Source organism: Nicotiana attenuata, chromosome 3, assembly GCF_001879085.1.
Source record: "Nicotiana attenuata strain UT chromosome 3, NIATTr2, whole genome shotgun sequence".
Lineage (NCBI taxonomy): Eukaryota > Viridiplantae > Streptophyta > Magnoliopsida > Solanales > Solanaceae > Nicotiana > Nicotiana attenuata.
In genome coordinates, this window is record NC_031991.1 from 31,598,135 (window position 1) to 31,616,626 (window position 18,492).

The window sequence follows — 18,492 nt, forward strand, 5'->3', positions numbered from 1 at the left end:
TTTTTTTTATGAAAAATGTTTAGTTCAGATATTAGCTACTTAACAGTTACATAACTGATCCTCCAACTCTCCAAACACTTCGGTACTGCAGAAAATAAAACCTTCCAACCAGGGCCATCAAGGTAAATTCACTTTTTTATAAAGGCCATCAGTGTAAATTCATAAAGTCAGATTGACAAGTCAATTCAAACATTTCTCTTCACTATAACGTCGATTATATGGTGATTACATATTATCAATTTTTCTCTTGGTGGAATACATGGTGACTTTTTATACCCAGATTTCAATTCGTCTGCTACGAAGAGACGGCGTGACCATATTTAGATAGTGAGATAAATGTGGCATCAAGACAAAAATTAGTTAGGAGGAACCAACTCTCAAAAGTTTACAGTCACCAGCTATTTGCAATCTACGGAAGGTGAATGGCTTCAAATGCAGTTTATGGCATCTGATGAGGCAGCATGACCTCCCCCTCTCCCTCTCCCTCTCCCTCTCCCTCTTACACACACACACATATATCAAGGCCAGTGGTCAAATATGCACTAAGAGAAGACTCTGCATCTCTCTCTTCAAGAATAATCACATGAACTGTCAGAACATGGGGCCTTCACACTAATTAGCACCCCTATGTTCATTAGATAAATCTTCACTTCAGAGGCTAATATGCTATAAGGTAAAACCAGATATTCGGCCAGAAAGACGAGTTAACTTGATATGTTTACTCAGTTCTCCACCTGGTAGTAAGTTTGCCCCCAAAAAAGGCGAGTTAACTTGAGATGTTTACTTAGTTCTCCCTTTGGTATTGTAAGATTCTTCTTCTTTGAGTGCTTTCGATTTTCCCTTTTATGTTTAGCACATGTACCAGCACATCATAACATAAAAACTGAAATAGATAACCTCACATTTGGAATTAGCCACTAAACAGGAAAAAGAAAAAACATAAGAATAGAAGCAATACTGACGTGCTAGTTGTTGAAGGTCGATAAAGTCTCAGGCTAAATCGATTCCCGAGATCAATTTTGTCAACAAGGGGCCTTGCATAGCCTGCACACAGATAACAATGAGAATTAACCATGTATAAATGAACTAGTAAGGAAGATGACAAAATAAATCAAAAATTAACGCGCAAACCTTCAAGCCCAGCAGTAAACAAGACAAGATCGGCAAATTCACTGAGTTCTTTTAAAAAGTCGTGCAATCCAGGACGTTCAAAAACTGTGACATAGTTGATCTTGGGTTTGCCGTCGCACTCCTAAAACCATCCGGAATATATTGAGATAACTTTTTCAAGAAACTTGCAAATCACATAATCATAGACAGAAGAGGGAACCTTGTCCGAAGATATGCACTCAAGCTCAAACCACTTCAATCCGGCCTCTGTGGCCTGGGTGCGTACGATATTGGGCAAACTTGATGTCTCATATGCACAAACTAAAGTTTCATCCAAATCAAGAACCACCTGCAAGCAATAGTTAAGAAATGTAGCTTTCTGATACATTTGATCGCAATAATCTTACAAATTCCAGAACGCCTTTGAGTTTTTAACTTTCAACTGAAGAACATCAACTCTTTAAACCAAGAGGATGTATTCACATACAAATGTAGAAGCAAAATGCAAGACTGAAAGCACCAAAAAGCATGCAGAATCTTTCACCCTCCGTGATTGCCATTTGAAATGAATCCACCTCAAATTTAATAAGGAGGATAACAAGACAGCCAATATGCAAACAACGTATTAACTCTTCAGGGCATTGATAGGGTTGACAGAGATCCTACTAACCAAGGCCTGCCTAGCAAATACAGGAAGAGCTGCATTCACTTTATCAAACAAAAGAAACAAATACAGGAAGAGCTATAATACACACAAAAGAAATGCCATCAATAACTACGCCTCAGTCACGAACTAGTGGGAGTTGGTTATATGAATCATCTACAATAGTACACAGAAGAGAAACGTCACATCATAAATATTTCTGATGATATAGCAAGTCATGGAGTTGACATCAGTCACTTTGTTTTTCCTTTTTGGATAAGTGACATAAGTCAAGATTTAAACATCTTAGAAGTCGACATCAGGATATAGAGAGGTATTGTTTGGCTCCAATAATCTCCTACAGTTCAGATGTCTTCCATCAATTGTCCGGGAGTTTCTCTTGGTTTAGAATTCCTCTAGTACACATGGGCAACATTAATAGGGAATAGAAGACACAAATAGTCCCCTTAGGACATGCTATTATACCACTTTTCTGCACCAGAGCCTGCACCATAACCCAACAACAGCAATTGTCATAACTAAAACCTATCTAACTCTCTTGAAACCATTCCCAAGTTTCAGTCGTCCTATCTCTCTCATTCCCAAGCTACAGTTCCACTAATAACATAAACCTTGCCCAGCATGCCATCTTCCCAATAAACTAAAGAAAAAGTATTACAGCAAAGAAAACAAGAATAAAGAGAAGAAATCAAAGAAACTATACATATTTAAATAATTAAAATAAAAACAAAAGAAAGAACATGAAAACAGCCAACAAATAACAAGAATCAGCGTATGCTTTCTTGTAAACCATTGCAATTCCCCTTCCATTCACATTATATTCAGACATATTAACATTTCTTACACATTTCATTTGTTACCTTTTCATCAATCTCATCTTTTGACCCTCCTCCTATCCTCTCATCCATCATAAGTTCCCTCTATAGCTCCCTTCCTACCATCTTCTTTGATAATTGACTTCCTTCCCATTACTGATACAAAAAAAGTAACTTCCTTCCCATAGCAAGTTGTAGTTTCCATTAAATACCTCCATCTAAACTGAACTACCTAAGTCATTGTAGTTAAGCATGCTTCCACCTCATACAGCTCCTCCGGCAATGGAGGTTGATTCCCCATCCATGAGGCCTCTCCAACATACACACATACGTACGTACATTAAAGTAATGGAAATAACAGATCCTGCACTACCACAGCCTGCAGCAAAGCCCAACCACAGCACTACAGACTAACCGTTTTCATAAGTTCTTATCATTCGTCATATTTATCTGGTTTGCATGGTATAGTTGCACTAACAGCATAAACCTTTCTGAGCATGCCAACTTCCAATAGACAAACGAAAGAAAAATTGGAAAAATAGGAATAAAAGAAGAAACCAAAAGAAACAAAACCAGAACTGGCAGCAATATGGAAAATCAGACCACTCCTATTTCTAGTAAACCAGAAAACTTTCGCCTGTCCTTCCACACAAATATTCCGACATATTGATACTTCTTATACACATTTGCACTTTTCCTGTATTTCATCAATTTCATTTCATATTCTTCCTGTCCTATTCATTCATCACCACTGCCAACTTGAACTTCTTTCCCTATTGAGTTGTTATTTTCATTATATACCTCCATTTAACTACCTTGGAATCTAGTTGCATGTCATATGCACGTCCAGACTAAAGCAATGATGCGTGGATATTCTCTTCCCAGCTTGTTTCCGTTTAATCACACTACTGAACCACCTTAACCATTGTAGCTTATCTTGCTTCGGACTCATATGGCTCCTCTAGCTGGAGATGGATTAGCACATTCCAATATGGCTTCGACATAATACATGGAAGTAATGGTAATAGTTTGAAGAAGAATTAGAGATCCCCCTTGATACCCAGAAAAGGAAAATAAGTTCTAGTGCATCACCTCCTAGGAAATAATTGGAGAAATGCACGCCCATGCAATTCGGAATTAAAATTTAACAGTTTATGTCCATGCATTGCTCTTTCAGAATGAATCATTAAGAAACTTCCCTTTCTTGTTTCTCCATCTAATGTTTCCTTTTTGGTACTTAGGTTTATGGCAACACTAATTAAGCGAGAAAAAGCTACAACAGATGAGCTACGGAGAAACTCCTAACTAAAGAAGTAACAAATAATAGTCATTCATCCCAGCACCGATTAGCTAGGTGTGCAACCTGAAATAAAGTTTGCAGCTCTAGAAGAACAGTGCCAGAATATTTGGCTACAAGATGAGTCCTAAAATTCCTTAAGACTAATTTTCATTTTGTCTGCTTCAGTAGATGTCAATATTAAAACTTCTTCCAAATTCATCTTGCTAAAATTGAATAACTACTAATTATTACTCCTGTATAAACTTGTGTTGCTCATAATAACTATATATATCACTGAGTCTCTTGCCTCTTAAAAGTGTTGGTTTCGCAGTGCAACCAAGATTGGTTTAACATTAAATTCTGTTGCTGTCCTCAGAGAAGAAGCCAAAATTTGCAGACCTAATAGTATCCACAAACTTTAATACCAGCGGAAAATGATACAGTTGAATTGATTGTTTGACAATCTGATCAACTCTTTCTCTCTTTATCCTTTTTTTTAAATGAAAAGTTCACAATCTGATTAACTCATGTGTTGAAAAGTAACTTAGTTTTAAGAAGGCATCAAGCACTTCATCTGAATTAGAGTAAGTAGCTAAACATAAAGCTAAGGAAGCATAACAAATAATGAACAACTCAAACGAAATCTATGAACCAAAATATTACTTATGATTCTACTCAAAATTACGCTTTAACTCCTAAAACATAAGCTCGAGATCAATATTTAATAAGCTTTAACTATTTCTACAAAACGCATACCTTGAGTCTTCGTACATGTTGCTCGCCCTCACCATCCGGAACTCTTCCGGCGTCGATTTGCAAGGTGGAAACAGCAACAGACGGTTGCTGCGGCGGCGGCGGCGCCTCCTCGGGCAGCTGAGACTCCGGCAGTTCAACAATAGGCAGCGGCTTGAACTGCGGCGGGGAAGAGAGGAAAGAGCTACTATTACGTAAGCCGACATACGAAAGTACCTGACTCAGAGACGGCGTTCCTCTAACGATCTGAACGAAGATCTGAATAAAGAAAGCCAACCAACTCAGCAGCGACCTCCAAGCTGGTAGACTCCTCGGCGCGTAAACGTCCGCGGCGGCTTGAGCCAGCTCCGCCATATATATCTTCACCGGTAGATGCACAGAATGCTAACGTGTACAGTGGCTGGCGTTTCACCAGTTTCTTACAATTTTATCTCGTTTTGTGAATTTTTATATATGAAAATCCTTAATAAATTAGGAAATTGGAGTGCGGGCGGAGGTGTGGTCAAGGTGGCGCCTCGACGAAGAAGTCACAGTCATTGAAATCTAGATAGATAGAGAAAATGAGACGATAAACAGAGGGGAATTGTCACGCGCCGGTGGGAGAGCGTGGGCGTTGGTGCTACTTAGTGAAGTGGGAATTCTAATTAATTAAGTTATGCTTTTCTTCTGCGTAGCAATTAATTTTTGTTTATTAAATCAACGCAGCAAAGCATAAATGCCGCTGTATATATTTTGTCCAGCGGATTCCTTTATGCAAAGTGCAAACCATCATTTTATATTCTTAGCTCACCATAAGTACAAGGTAATTTGCTATTCCTTCCGGTCCACAATAAGAGACCAATTTTATTTTTTTATTTTGATTCAAAATAAGTGGTCATTTATATAATCAAAAAAAATTCAATTTATTTTTACAAGATTACACTTGTGTACATATCCCTAAAAAGTTTTCTTACTCCTCACATTAAATATTTAATTAAGGGTAGTTTAGTCATAGTAGGTATTTTTGTATAGAATTCTTAGTAGGCATATCAAAAACAAATTGGCCACTTATTGTGGATCAGAGGGAGTAATTTATATTTTTCACAAGAAGAATTTTCAGAGCAGGCACGCTTACTAATTCACTCTTTTCTTGTGTTCTAAATAATAACTCATGAGAAATCTTTAACATATGTGGAGATTAACAGGTATACATAGTACATATTTAATTGGTCGCTTCGAAATGAGTTTTTAATACGACTACATTTAGGGTGTTCGTCTGTCTGTGCGGTACGGTATTTAGATATTTGGTTCGGTATTTTCGATATTCAGTTTCTTAAAATGCTATATCAATATTGTGCCTAATTATATTCGGTATAGTTTGTCTTTTCCCCTTTCAGTTTCGGTTTATTCGGTACGGTAACTTCGATTTGTTCGATTTCAATATTAACTAGTGCATAAAACCATAGACGGTAATAATTTTAATTAAAGTAGTCACAAATATAAAATAAAAACGTTCTAAGCTCACATGACTATCGACAAAATTTTGTCCAAAACCAGCAAGTATCAACCCATAGAGAGAAAAAAGATACATAAAGAAATAAATTTAATTATTGAAAATGGCTTAAAATACAACAAGGACTAATCCAACAGATGCAATTCAACACATGAGAAGAAATACCCTAAAACCGTAAAAGTATTATGTTAAGATGCTTGGCATCCTAGAGAATAAGAGTCAAAATCTGCAGCCTACGTTGTTCCTCTGTTTTCCTAAAGAAGTACATGGGCTTTACTGCCAGCCTCAACATACATACCAAAGAAAAGTATTATGTAACTTAGTATGTTATAATTTTTTTTTTTTGGTTAAAAGGGTTATAATATTAATATGCTAGTTAACAAAAGAAACTACATCAGGGACATTGCTAGGGTATTGTAGTACCCCCATAGTTGTAATGTTGTGCACGATTGTGTTTATATTACAACCCTCAAAAGATCTAACTAGTTCAGTTCCTAGGATGTCTGCCCAAAATACATCATGGACAAACATCGGAGGAACTGATAATATCCTAGACTTGTTCAAAAAGATTTCCTTTGCTGCTTTCTTGGCCAATGCATCAGCTACTATGTTCTGCTCCCGATAGATGTGCTTCACTACCACGTTGTCCATCCTGTGAATTAGTGACCTGGATTCACAAATTAGAGGGTCATAAATCAGACTTCCATTCAAAAGCATATTGATGGTTTCAGATGAATCAGTGTTTATTTCCAGGGGAGCCAAGCTGTTTTGCTCCGCTAGTTGTAGACCCCGTAGGAGAGCCTGTAATTCTACCCTAGTGTTTGTAGTGTGAGGGATATTGTCCATCTATCCCAGTATCCAGTCGCCATTGTGGTTCCTAAATACTCCTCCTAATCCTCATATTCCTGGGTTCTCCCTGGCTGCTCCATCTGTATTTAGCTTGTATAAACCTCCGGTTGGGGGCTCCCATTTTAACACAATATGATGTGTTACCTTTGTAGAGCCCTTTTTTGTAAGCATAAGGTATTTAGTAGCTTTTGACACTGTGTTTATGGCGTTGATGTGTTCCTTCTTATTATTGAATAAGTTATTGTTCCTAGTTAACCATATGTGCCAAAAGTAGAAGGGAATGAGATTGTCCCAAAGGATATAGTTGTTGAAAGGGACATTTCTGATAGAGTTCCATGTTGATTGCCACTGATGGCCATTGAAAACTGGAGCCTGATGTGAACTGTTCCTTGAAGAACTGTTCCTTGAAGAATTTGATTGGATTTCATTCCAGAATTGGACAGCATTAGGGCACTCAAAGAAAATATGGGCAATAGTTTCCTAGACACTGTTATAATAAGGACATTGAGGGTCACAGTTGATCCCAATTGTATGGAGGAAGCTCCTAGTTGGGAGCCTCTTATGGGTGAGAAGTCAAATACTTGATTTTGTTGGGGGCTTGCAACTTCCAGATCCATTTAAATGAGCTTTCCTCACCAGAATGGAGGTTGGTGACAGTCCTGCTTAGGAATGAGTAAGCAGAACTATTTGAGAACTGGTCATTAGGAGTCAAGTTCCATATAAGGTTGTCTTCTTTAGTTGGAACAGGGGGAATAAACACAGAGTTCAACAGGTTCATGATACTTGGAGGTAGGGCAATGGACAAAGTTGATGTGTCCCAAGTTCCCAGGTTGTGGATTGAGCTAACCTTAGCATTTAGGTCATTTTGGAGTAATGGGCCCTCAATCATCTGTCTGATTGCTGGCTGATTAGGGATCCATACATCATTTAAGAAGTTGATCCTGTTTCCTCTGTGGACTACCCATCTGCTTGTTTTATTGCATATTTCCTAGCCCTTTAGGATGCCCTGCCAGATTGGAGATTTTGGGTGTCTAGGGTATCTAGAGGCTCTAACTGACCTAGCATTGTTGGACATCTTGCAGTGTTTATGAATTAGAACTCTTGCCCATAGACTGTTAGTATTCTTATAAGTTCTCCATGCAAGATTGGTAAGGGAAGCTTTGTTCTTGATACTAGCCTTTAGGAGTCCTAGCCCTCCCTCAGCCTTGGTCTTAGTGACCACCTCCCACTTGATTAGATGTAACTTCTTCTTTTCAGGGGTGGTGCCCCAAAGAAAGTTCCTTTGGATTTTGTCAATCTGATTTGTAACTTTAGTGGGCAATTTGATGTACTGCATTACATGGCTAGGAATGTTGTTTAAAGAAGTTTTGGCCAATACTGTTCTTCCAGCCATGTTGAGGAATTTGGTTATCCAACCAGCCAGTTTGGATTGCATGTTAACAATGATGAATTGAAAGTCTGCAGATGTTTGTTTTTTATGAAGAATGGGGAAACCAAGGTATTTTCCAAAGGATGCTGTGTGCTGGATGGACAGGGAGTTGGAGAGGTTCTGTATGGAGTCCTGTGGAATGTTTGAGGAAAACAGGACTCTTGATTTGGTAAGATTGATTTTTTGTCGTGACTGCTCATTGAAGTTTTGCATAATGGAAAGAATGGTATTACAGTTCCTGTCATTGGCTTTAGCAAATAGGGTTAGGTTATCCGCAAAGAAGAGGTGGGATATTTTCCAGATCTGCTTATACTTATGGGCTGTCATTGGTTATCTAGGATTGCCTTATCAATAGATCTTGATAGTCTTTCCATGCACATAATGAATAGGTATGGAGACATAGGGTCTCCTTGCCTAATGCCTCTTGAAGGTTTGAAAGAATCAGTTTTTCCCCCATTGACAAGAATGGATATGGATAAAGAACTGATGCAGGACATAATGAGCTTGGATAAGCCTTGGGGAAAGTTGAAAGCAGCGAGGGTGTCTCTAATAAAGGACCATTCCAGGCTATCAAAGGCCTTCTCTAGGTCAATTTTTAGGATCATGTTGCCACTTTTCCCCCTCATTTTCCTGAAGTGAGTGATGTATTCTTGGACAATGATGGAATTATCACAGGCTCTCCTATTAGAAAGGAAGCTGGCTTGGCTTGGCCCAATGATATGGGGCAGGATAAGCTTTATCCTGTTCACAATAATTTTTTGTGACTGACTTGTAAATGGTGTTACAAAGTCCTATTGGCCTAAAGCTTTTTAGCATTGAAGCTTGGGGCATTTTGGGATTAGGCACAAGAGAGTTTGGTTCATGGTGCCATCCATAGAGCTTGTAGAGAAGCATTTTTGATAGAAGTTTGTAACAGAGTCCCCTACTATATCCCAACACTTTTGGTAGAATAAGGGGTGGAGGCCATCAGGGCCAGGAGATTTAAAGGGTTTATGAGAGAAGAATGCCCTTTTTATCTCACTCAGATCAAGAGGTCTGTCCAGAAAAGCTCTTTGGCTTTCAGACAGAATGGGTAACATAGTGGAGTGGCTGGTGAAAGCCCAAGGGGCTTTAGTGTGGGATGTGGTATATAGCTCAGTGAAGAAGCCCAGAATTGCTGCATGAATATCCTTCTGGTCATGGAGCCAATTTCCATTTTCTTCTTTAAGAGAGAGGATTATGTTCCTCCTTCTTCTGTTAAGGGTGGAGTGTGAAAGAATCTAGTGCTAACATCACCCTCATTTAGCTAGTTTATCCTAGATTTAAGTTCCCAGAAATCTTCTTCATTTTTGAGGATTAGGTTGATTTCAGCAGTTAAATTTGTTTCAAGGTGTGACAGGTAACTACTGAATTGGTAGCTAGGAGATCTCTGGATTCCAGAAATTCTTGCTAGGATTCTCCTCTTTTGGTGGAAGATGTTTCCAAAGACTTCTTGGTGACCAGAGTCTTGAAGGAATCAGTGGATTGAATGAGGTTGAAATGATCTGAGAAAGCCCTATTGATGATGTTAGGGAAGGATGGGTGGCTAGCCCACATTGACTCGAACCTGAAGGGCCTTGATGGGTTTTTGTTTGGAGGCCCTACCAAGTTAATTTGTAAAGGGCAATGATATGAGTGGGTCTTAGGCAAGTGCAACACAGTAGCCTCAGGGTACTGTTGGATCCAACCTTCATTTGCGAAGCACCTATCTATTCTTTCTAGGATTAGGGAGGTTCTATTACTGTACCTTTTATTAGTCCAAGTGTATTTGCTTCCTTTATAGCCTAGGTCTAGAAGGTTACACTCATTTATATAGTTCCAGAACAGATTGTTGCTGCTCAGGTTTATGGGATTGCCTCCAAATTTGTCCTTGGCCTTTAAGACTTCATTGAAGTCTCCTCCTACAAACCAGTTGGCTTTGAGGTTTTTGATATTGTGATTAGGTTCTCCCATAGGAGTTTGTTGGCCCAAGTAAAGGTTAGTTTTGAAGACTGACAAAGGAACTCAGACATGAACCAGGTCCATCCAGTGGTCCATCCCTCAGGTTCACAAAAACGGGCAGATTCAAGCATGTGGGATGCACGTGAAGGAGATAAGCTTTACTTGGTGTATTTAATATCTCCTGATCGAAAAGGTTGCATAATTGATAAGGAGAAGGAGTCCTTAATCAAAGAGAACACTATCCAAGATAGGGAAGGAGTTAGAAGTTGAAATCAACTAGAACTCTTCCACCAAGGAAGAGTTGCATCAGAACTCTAGTTATTTCTTCATCTACTAACTCTATAAATTACAGTATGTTCTCACATTAAAGTGTTGCACAAAAACGCAGAAGTTAAACGTGAATTGGGAGCAAAATAGCAAGGCTTTTTGCAAGCAGTTCGTGTGTGATTCAATTGTGCAAACCTGAAACTACAAGAACCAGATTGAAGAACCAGCTCCATAAAGAGTTTTATGTGTCTTTCTTTATTTCTAGTTCAATTGTAGTAGGTGTTTTATATTGTACCTTTCAGCTTTATCTAGAAGCAATTGTAATAGGTAATTTGAGTATTCAAGTTAGAGTTAACTTGAAGTTGTCGCAGCATTTAGAGGCTGGTTGCCACAACGGGATTACAGTTAATCCTTAGGTTTACAAAGAGTTTTGTAAATGCAGTTTTGGCTCAGTGATTTTAGTGGAAGTTTGGAAAAATCCTACTGAGTAGTAGGTCGTGGTTTTTTCACCTTTTGAGCCAGGTATTTTCCACGTAAAAATCTCTGTGTTCTTTATTTTATGTACTTTTAATTCCGCAAACAGTAGTAATAAGTACACCTAGAAGAACCGTGCTCTCCAGGTGGGCGCCTGATTGCCAAACTTGAACTGTATTCCCGTGCTCTCCAGGTGGGCACCTGATTGCTGAACTTGAACTGTATTCCCGTGCTCTCCAGGTGGGCGCCTGATTGCTAGAACTTTGATTGTATTCCCGTGCTCTCCAAGTGGGCGCCTGATTGCTGAACTTGAACTGTATTCCCGTGCTCTCCAGGTGGGCGCCTGATTGCTGAACTTGAACTGTATTCCCGTGCTCTCCAGGTGGGCGCTTGATTGCCAAAACTTTAACTGTATTCCCGTGCTCTCCAGGTGGGCGCCTGATTGCTGAACTTGACTGTATTTCCGTGCTCTCCAGGTGGGCTCCTGATTGCTTAAACTTTGACTGTATCCCCGTACTCTCCAGGTGGGCGCCTGATTGCTGAACTTGAACTGTATTCCCGTGCTCTCCAGGTAGGCGCCTGATTGCTGAACTTGAACTGTATTCCCGTGCTCTCCAGGTGGGCGCCTGATTGCTGAACTTGAACTGTATTCCCGTGCTCACCAGGTGGGCGCCTGATTGCCAAAACCTTAACTGTATTCCCGTGCTCTCCAGGTGGGAGCCTGATTTCAACAAAATAGACAAAACAAAGAAAATTTTCTGCCCCAGTTTGGTAGCTGGGCACATCTGTGAGTGTTAAACTGAATAATGTTACCAAATATTCTATGAATTTGAAAGCTAGATCCCATTATCCAGGAGGGTCCTGACAACTCCTAGTTAAATGACAGTTTTAAATCTAAATCTTATCTTCTAAAGGTATTACTTCTGCTACATCTTGTTATCTAAGCAGATCTTAAAACTACACCCCATTATCCAGGAGGGTCCTAAAAATCAAATCAAGTCTTATCTTAAGAGTGACAATTCCTTACGGCTGAATTATACTATCCTACAACAGAACTTACCCTAAATCATATTATCTAATGGAAATCTTAAAGCTAGGTCCCATTATTCAGGAGGGCCCTGAAAACTTCTAATTGAATCCTATCTCGAGAAATGAAAACTTTGAAACCAACTTATATTACTTTGAGGTACATTTATGCTAGATCTTGCTACTCATGATTGTTTAAAATTTTAAACTAGGTCCCATTTTCCAGGAGGGTCCTGAAAATCAAAAGTTAAACCTGTCTGGTGCTTGCCTTTCCTTACGGAGGGTTTCTCCGAAACAAACGAAATTTTCTGCCCCTGTTTCAATCAAAGAAAAATCTTGTTAGTTTAAAAATATGGTGGTTGGTTTGTGGCCTTGACTTTAAGGGCGATTGCTCCTTCACTTCCCATGATCACTTTGATTTCCACTCGAAGACCTTGCTTGTTTATTGACTAACCACTTTCTCTGTCGCCGTTATCACGGAAAATACCTCTTCTCCATTTAGAACCAATATCCTCCATCTATTGAATTGCTCATGAACTGACATTTACCAAACCTTTGTGTCTCACATGAATCTCGAAGCACGACAATTGCCACCCACTCATTGCGTATGCTGTTCTTTCTTGACTTAAACCACTGGCCCTGGCCTTGAGGTCTACTGTTCCCTCACTTGCCATGATAACTTTGATTTCTTCTTGGAAGACCTCGCTTGCCACTGGTTAACCACCTTTTGTCAATCTTACCACAGAAAATACCTTTGATCCGTTCACCCTAACCTCTCCATCTGTTGCATTGTTCATGAATTGATATGTACCAACCTTTGTATTTCACGTGGATCCCAAAGCATGTTGATTGTTACCAGCTCAATGCGCTTGTTGTTCTTTCCTAACTTATGACACTTTGATGTGATAGCCAGATCCCGTTTTGTACAATTGGAAAGCTGGTGGCAAATTTTGAAATCATTTCTCACTTGTTTTGACCAAACAGACTCAAGAAGAGGAAGTAAACAAAACAAAAGGAACAGAGTAAAGGACAAAGGAAAGAGATGATTCCTAACAAGAAAACTACAAAGAAACCTACCAAATGTGGATACCAACTCTAATGACCATGACATGCACTTATGGCCTATTCTGTCAAGCAAGTCTGATGTTCAACTCTTGTTGTACCTTTTCGCCGTGAAACTGGGCTTCAATGCTCCGATTATCCAATCTGATTCACGACCCTTATTCGACTTGTGGCGCTCGAAGGGTTTTCGCCATCAAGCCTCTCTCATTTTGTTCTTTTTCTCAACTCACCATCGCCTTATGGTGCCTGTGAAGGTTTTCACCAATAAGACTCTCTCATTTTGTTCTTTTCTTCTTATTTCCTCTGATTCTGCAGATGGCAAGGCATCAACCATGGTAAAAGTATCATGTGCTCCTGGCATGGCTGACTCAGCACTCTCAAAGATTATCTGGAGTCTTTTTGGACTGTAATGTGACTTTTGGACAGGGTTAGAAAGAAAGGATATCATAAAGGCTCAAAATAACTAAGATAACGGGTTAATTTATTTACAACTTTTGGAATTCATTCTAAAAAATTTGCCCCAATCTCTAAGATAAGGAATTTGATTCTTTTTTTTCCTTTTCTTTTGATGGAGTTACTAAGAAAGACCGCCCCACTCTCGACTTCGTGGGATTATGAAATATTTTATTTGGTATGACCGAACCCTAAGGCTGCCTACGTATCTTGTGGTGACAAGAATTAGGTCAAACGTAGTTCACAAGACTACTTTTGTTGTTGCTATTTTTCTTTTTCTTTTCTTTTTCTCTTTTTTTTTCTTTTTTTTTATCTCTACTTTTCTCTCTCTTTTTTTTTGAATTTTCCTTTTGGGAATGAACTTTGTAGAATAAACTTATGGGGGCATGAACTTTTTTTTCCTTTTCGTGTGACTTTAACTTGATTCCAAAAGAGGGGAGGTCAAAGAAATTAGACATAGGCTCAAAAGGGTATCAAATGACATAAGTGTTTGGGTAGCTGAAAGAGGGCCTCCAAATCTCTGCAAATGCCAAGTACAACACATGCAACTTGAAATGCAAATTGAAGATCATGCATAATATTTATTTTGCGGCTTCAACATTGATATTACTGATATGCCTTCCATTTTTCTTTAGCGCCTTGTCAAGTACAGAACCCTCGTTGGGTGATTCCCTTTTCATACCGGTTATCCTCCGTCAACTCGGAGAAAACTTCATTGACTTTATCTTGTTACTTGAGGTACATTTGAACTCAAAACTGCTCGCTTCAAATTATTTGGGATGCATTCTCCTTTAACGAATTCTTGTCGCTCTATTAGCTTCCCAAATTATCCGCCCCAGCTTCACACAGTTCGGGCTTCAAATGATCTCAAATGTCTAAATCTGCACTTATTTCCCTCAAATGGCCCTACCATCTTCAAAATTGTTTCATTGCTTCATGATTAGGCTAACTTTTAAGACCATGCTGAGAATTACGCGTGCATGTCATGTCACTAGAATCAGCATGAAGAGACTATAAAAGGAAAAGAGAACTAAGCAAAAACTGACTAGAAATAACAGAAAATAAAACATCGCATTAGACAGACGGTGAAAGGGTTTGAACAACAACACAAATAAAACACACTGGGGTTACGACCCTGGAATAACCTAAATAACACTAAAAGGGGTACTACGGCTAAACGAACTAGGCAAAATAAGAGGATAGAAGGGTTTGAGTCACAAGACAATATCCGAATTACAACCCTGAAATAACCCGGACAACAGAAATGACAACAAAATGAACCACCAAGACTCCTCACTGGCTAGCCAAGAGATGGAGCGTCTTTCCAATTACCAAGCATGGCACCTTAGCCACTGGGCTCCACATCAATATTACCAAGACCATTACCAATTTCAATGTCATTAACTTCACCAAGTGGCTCCTTAACTCCTTTGACCAACCCTTCATCATTGCCAGCCATCCCAACAATCTGTGCGTTGTCATGTACCTCTAGAGGATTACGTGTGATACTTGGGGTATTACTGCCTTGGACCACAATCATTCCTTCTTGAATCATTCTTTCTATTCCCCTTTTCAAAGCACGACAATCTTCAACATTGTGTCCCTGGGCATTGGAATGGTATTCGCACCTTTTAGCAGGGTCAAAGCTTCTCGCACGTGGGTTTATATAATTTATAGGAATAGGTGCAATCATGTCGTAATGCTTTAATCTCTCAAACAAACTTGCATAGGACCCTCCTATTGGTATAAAATTATCTTTTAGCCTTTGTTCCCTTCTACACCCTTGGCTTGAATATGGGTTATAGGGCACTTGAAAATTTTGTGGAGGCTGGTGAAGCTTTTGCGGTGCTCGTGCTCGCCTGTTGGAGTGACCCAGCGGTTGGACAGATGGCCGGATGTTGTTCGGAGGATAATGCTGGGGTGGATTATGTGGAGTTTGGGGATGTTCATGGGATCAGTATTGAGGCTGAAAGCATTTAGCAGGAATGCCCAATGGATCTATCAATGGGTGGACTGCCCCGAGCAACTTGTTCGTTCCATCTGAACCAAAATTCCCTAAAACTTTCCTTGGGTTTCTTTTCCATCTGAGATAGGGAGGAGCGGTCTGGGACAATGTCTATATTGCATTGAAAGGGTAGAACAAAATACTGAGTCATGTCATCCCATGCATGCCACTTACCGACATCTTGACGATTATGCCATTCCAAAGCTGCCCCAGTCAAGCTCTTACTGAAATATGCCATCAACAAGTCATCTTTCTCTCCAACACTTCTCATTTCACTGCAATAAACCCTTAGGTGGGCTACCAGATCTCCACACCCATCATACAAGTTAAATTTTGGCACTTTAAACCCCGCGGGCAGGCGAACGTCAGGGGACACAAACAGTTCTTTGTAAGCCATGTTACCCTAGTCTCCCATTCCTTGCTTGTTCTTTAAGGACTGTTATATGCCTTTCAGCTTCCTGGGTATCTCATCTCGCCCTTCTCTTCCTGTGAACTTTTCATTTTCAACATGAGGCTCATCCCGCGGGCTCTGCTTGTATGAGTTGGGAACCTTGTGGGCAACCTCTGAGGGGTAATATTGGGCATCATGAGCTTTGAGTGGGTATTCATTGTCGGGGATAGTGGATGTGACAGGAGGGCACTTTTGGGAAAAGATAGTTGGAGGACGAGCGATGGAGCTACTAGGGTGGTTGGGAAAACTGTGATAAGCGGGTGGATCTGGAGAGTATGGAGGATCATCTGGCACTATGACCGGAGTTTGGGTAAGGGTAGCATCTAAGAAGCTAGGTGGTGGCGGGGGTGGTGCCTTCCCAGTCATCCAGGCCTGATACATGTCCGTCATGTGTTGTCTTAACATCCTTACCTCATCAGCCAAACCAGTGTCCTGTTCAACCAACTGCTTTCGGGCACCAGTATCAACCAACCCAATTTTGTTGTTGTCCGCCATTGCCTTTTATGTTGTGGAGAGGAGTTACTACTTTGAGAACCACAAACCAACCACCTTTCTGCTATGAAGATATCAAAATGAACAAAATGAGGTCATCCTGTTGGCATTAGGGCATTTAACAGCAAAAAATATCACTGCGTGCAATGCACCTAGCAACAATTAATGGTTCTAGAATGACTTCGAGGGTCATAACGTCACTTGGCATCATCCCAATTTGTCCATTTGAATCTTCTCTTTTCTTTTCTTTCCTCGCACTTCTTAGCTCGATCATTTTCCTTTCCTTTTTTTTTCTTTCTGATTATCGCTCTTTTCTTCCCTCTCATTTCTCACATCCCATAATTTCACCATCTTTTTCCTTCTTTGTTTGTTTTTTCTCTTTTCCTTTTTTTTGTCCTTTTCTTTTAATAATAAAAAAATGATTCAATCGAACCCTATGTAGATTGCCTACGTATCATGACCCCGCATGAATCAGATCTTTGCGTAGTTCTGGAAGATCGGGAATAGACTAAATAAACTGACGTCCTCTTTTTTTCTTAATGACTACGTTGACGAGATAAGGAGAATAAAAGAAACAAAACTATTCTAAACTCAAGCTTAACAGATTTTATTTTTTTTAGGAAGGAAATCATGTTGTTTTCTTTTCTTCTATGTACAATGTCCTAAACTTCTAATGAAAATAAAAGGATTTTTTTTTATTTTTCATTAACTTCCCAAAGAAGAACTTCAAAAGAATTTTTTTTTTTTGAATTTTTGGAATTAATATCTTAAAGAAAATTTTTTAAAGAGGTATTAAAAGCAATTTTTTTTTTTGAATTTTAGCCTTAATGTACTAAAGAAAATATAAAAGCAAATTTTCTTTTATTTCTAGATATTAATTCAACAAAGGAAAACCACCTCAAATGATTTTTTTTTTATTCCTAGAATTAGTATTCTAAAGAACACTTCTAACGAAAGTATAAAATGCAACATTTTTTTTGTGGATTTTTGATTTATAACACATTTTTTTCAATACAAAAATAGTAAATACAATAACAAAAGACTCGACATTACTGTACAAAACAGAAGGTAAAAGACAACAAAAAAGAAAAATAGACTCAAAACATAAAAAGAAAAATCTCCTTAATCAACTCCTGAATGATCCTGACTGGATGGTCTCAGGGAGTCTGTCATGCTCAAACTCCGGTAAGTAGATCCACACCTATATGAGAAAATTTTAAACCAACACTATGTGAGACAATAACACTCCCTACTCGACACATGCAAGACATGATTGAAGCTATTTTTGCAAAATAGCTTATTTGGCCAAAAGGTGGCTAGAAGTGCAAAATTTGGCTAAGACCCCGCAAAGCCAAGAACCTAAGATTTACTAGGAAGACCGGACTCTATGTGGGTTGCCTACGTATCACGCCCCGAAAGACGAGAATCAGGTATGCGTAGTTCGGGCAGATTGGATACGGGCGAGAATTAAAAAAAAAAAACTAATTTAGAGAAAATATATCTTTTGTCTTTTCCTTGAAAATGATGAAACATGTAAAATCTTTTGGGATTTTCTTTTCCCTCTTTTTTTTTGATTTTTGATTTTCGGAAAATGATGTAAAAGTGCAAAATCTTTTTGAATTTTTCATGTTTTTTTTCTTTTTCTTAACAAAAATGTGACAGAAAACATAATTGGATCCTACTTGATTTATTTTCACACTTCACCCTCTCTCTCTTTTTTTCCTCTTTTTTTCTTTTTCATTTGCCCTCAACTATCATTGGTCCGCCAAATAACCATTTTACCCTTGAAAATTGCAACATGTAGCACATAGGATGCATCAGGATGGTCTTTTAATTTTGGGTACACCTGTCCTAGACGAACCCAACCTCTGTGTTGAGTCCCCAAAGTCAAATGCATATGATGCAAACAAGC

General features: G+C 39.0%; 1 protein-coding gene across 1 annotated transcript; it reads right to left on the reverse strand.

Annotated features, from left to right (window-relative positions):
* Positions 896–5,326, reverse strand: LOC109223481 (probable phosphatase PSR2). Its single transcript, XM_019387811.1, has 4 exons — positions 4,625–5,326; positions 1,331–1,459; positions 1,132–1,252; positions 896–1,044 (listed from the first exon to the last, which is right to left on the reverse strand). Exons 1-4 carry the CDS (start codon positions 4,973–4,975, stop codon positions 911–913), a joined length of 735 nt encoding a protein of 244 aa, XP_019243356.1. The 5' UTR covers positions 4,976–5,326; the 3' UTR covers positions 896–910.

Excerpts from the sequence above, each read along its gene's own strand:
- LOC109223481 (XM_019387811.1), bottom strand. The coding sequence starts at position 4,975 with ATGGCGGAGCTGGCTCAAGCCGCCGCGGACGTTTACGCGCCGAGGAGT. Across the intron at positions 1,253-1,330 it reads AGTGCATATCTTCGGACAAG|GAGTGCGACGGCAAACCCAA; the intron begins GTTCCCTCTTCT and ends GGATGGTTTTAG. Across the intron at positions 1,045-1,131 it reads GTTTACTGCTGGGCTTGAAG|GCTATGCAAGGCCCCTTGTT; the intron begins GTTTGCGCGTTA and ends ATCTGTGTGCAG.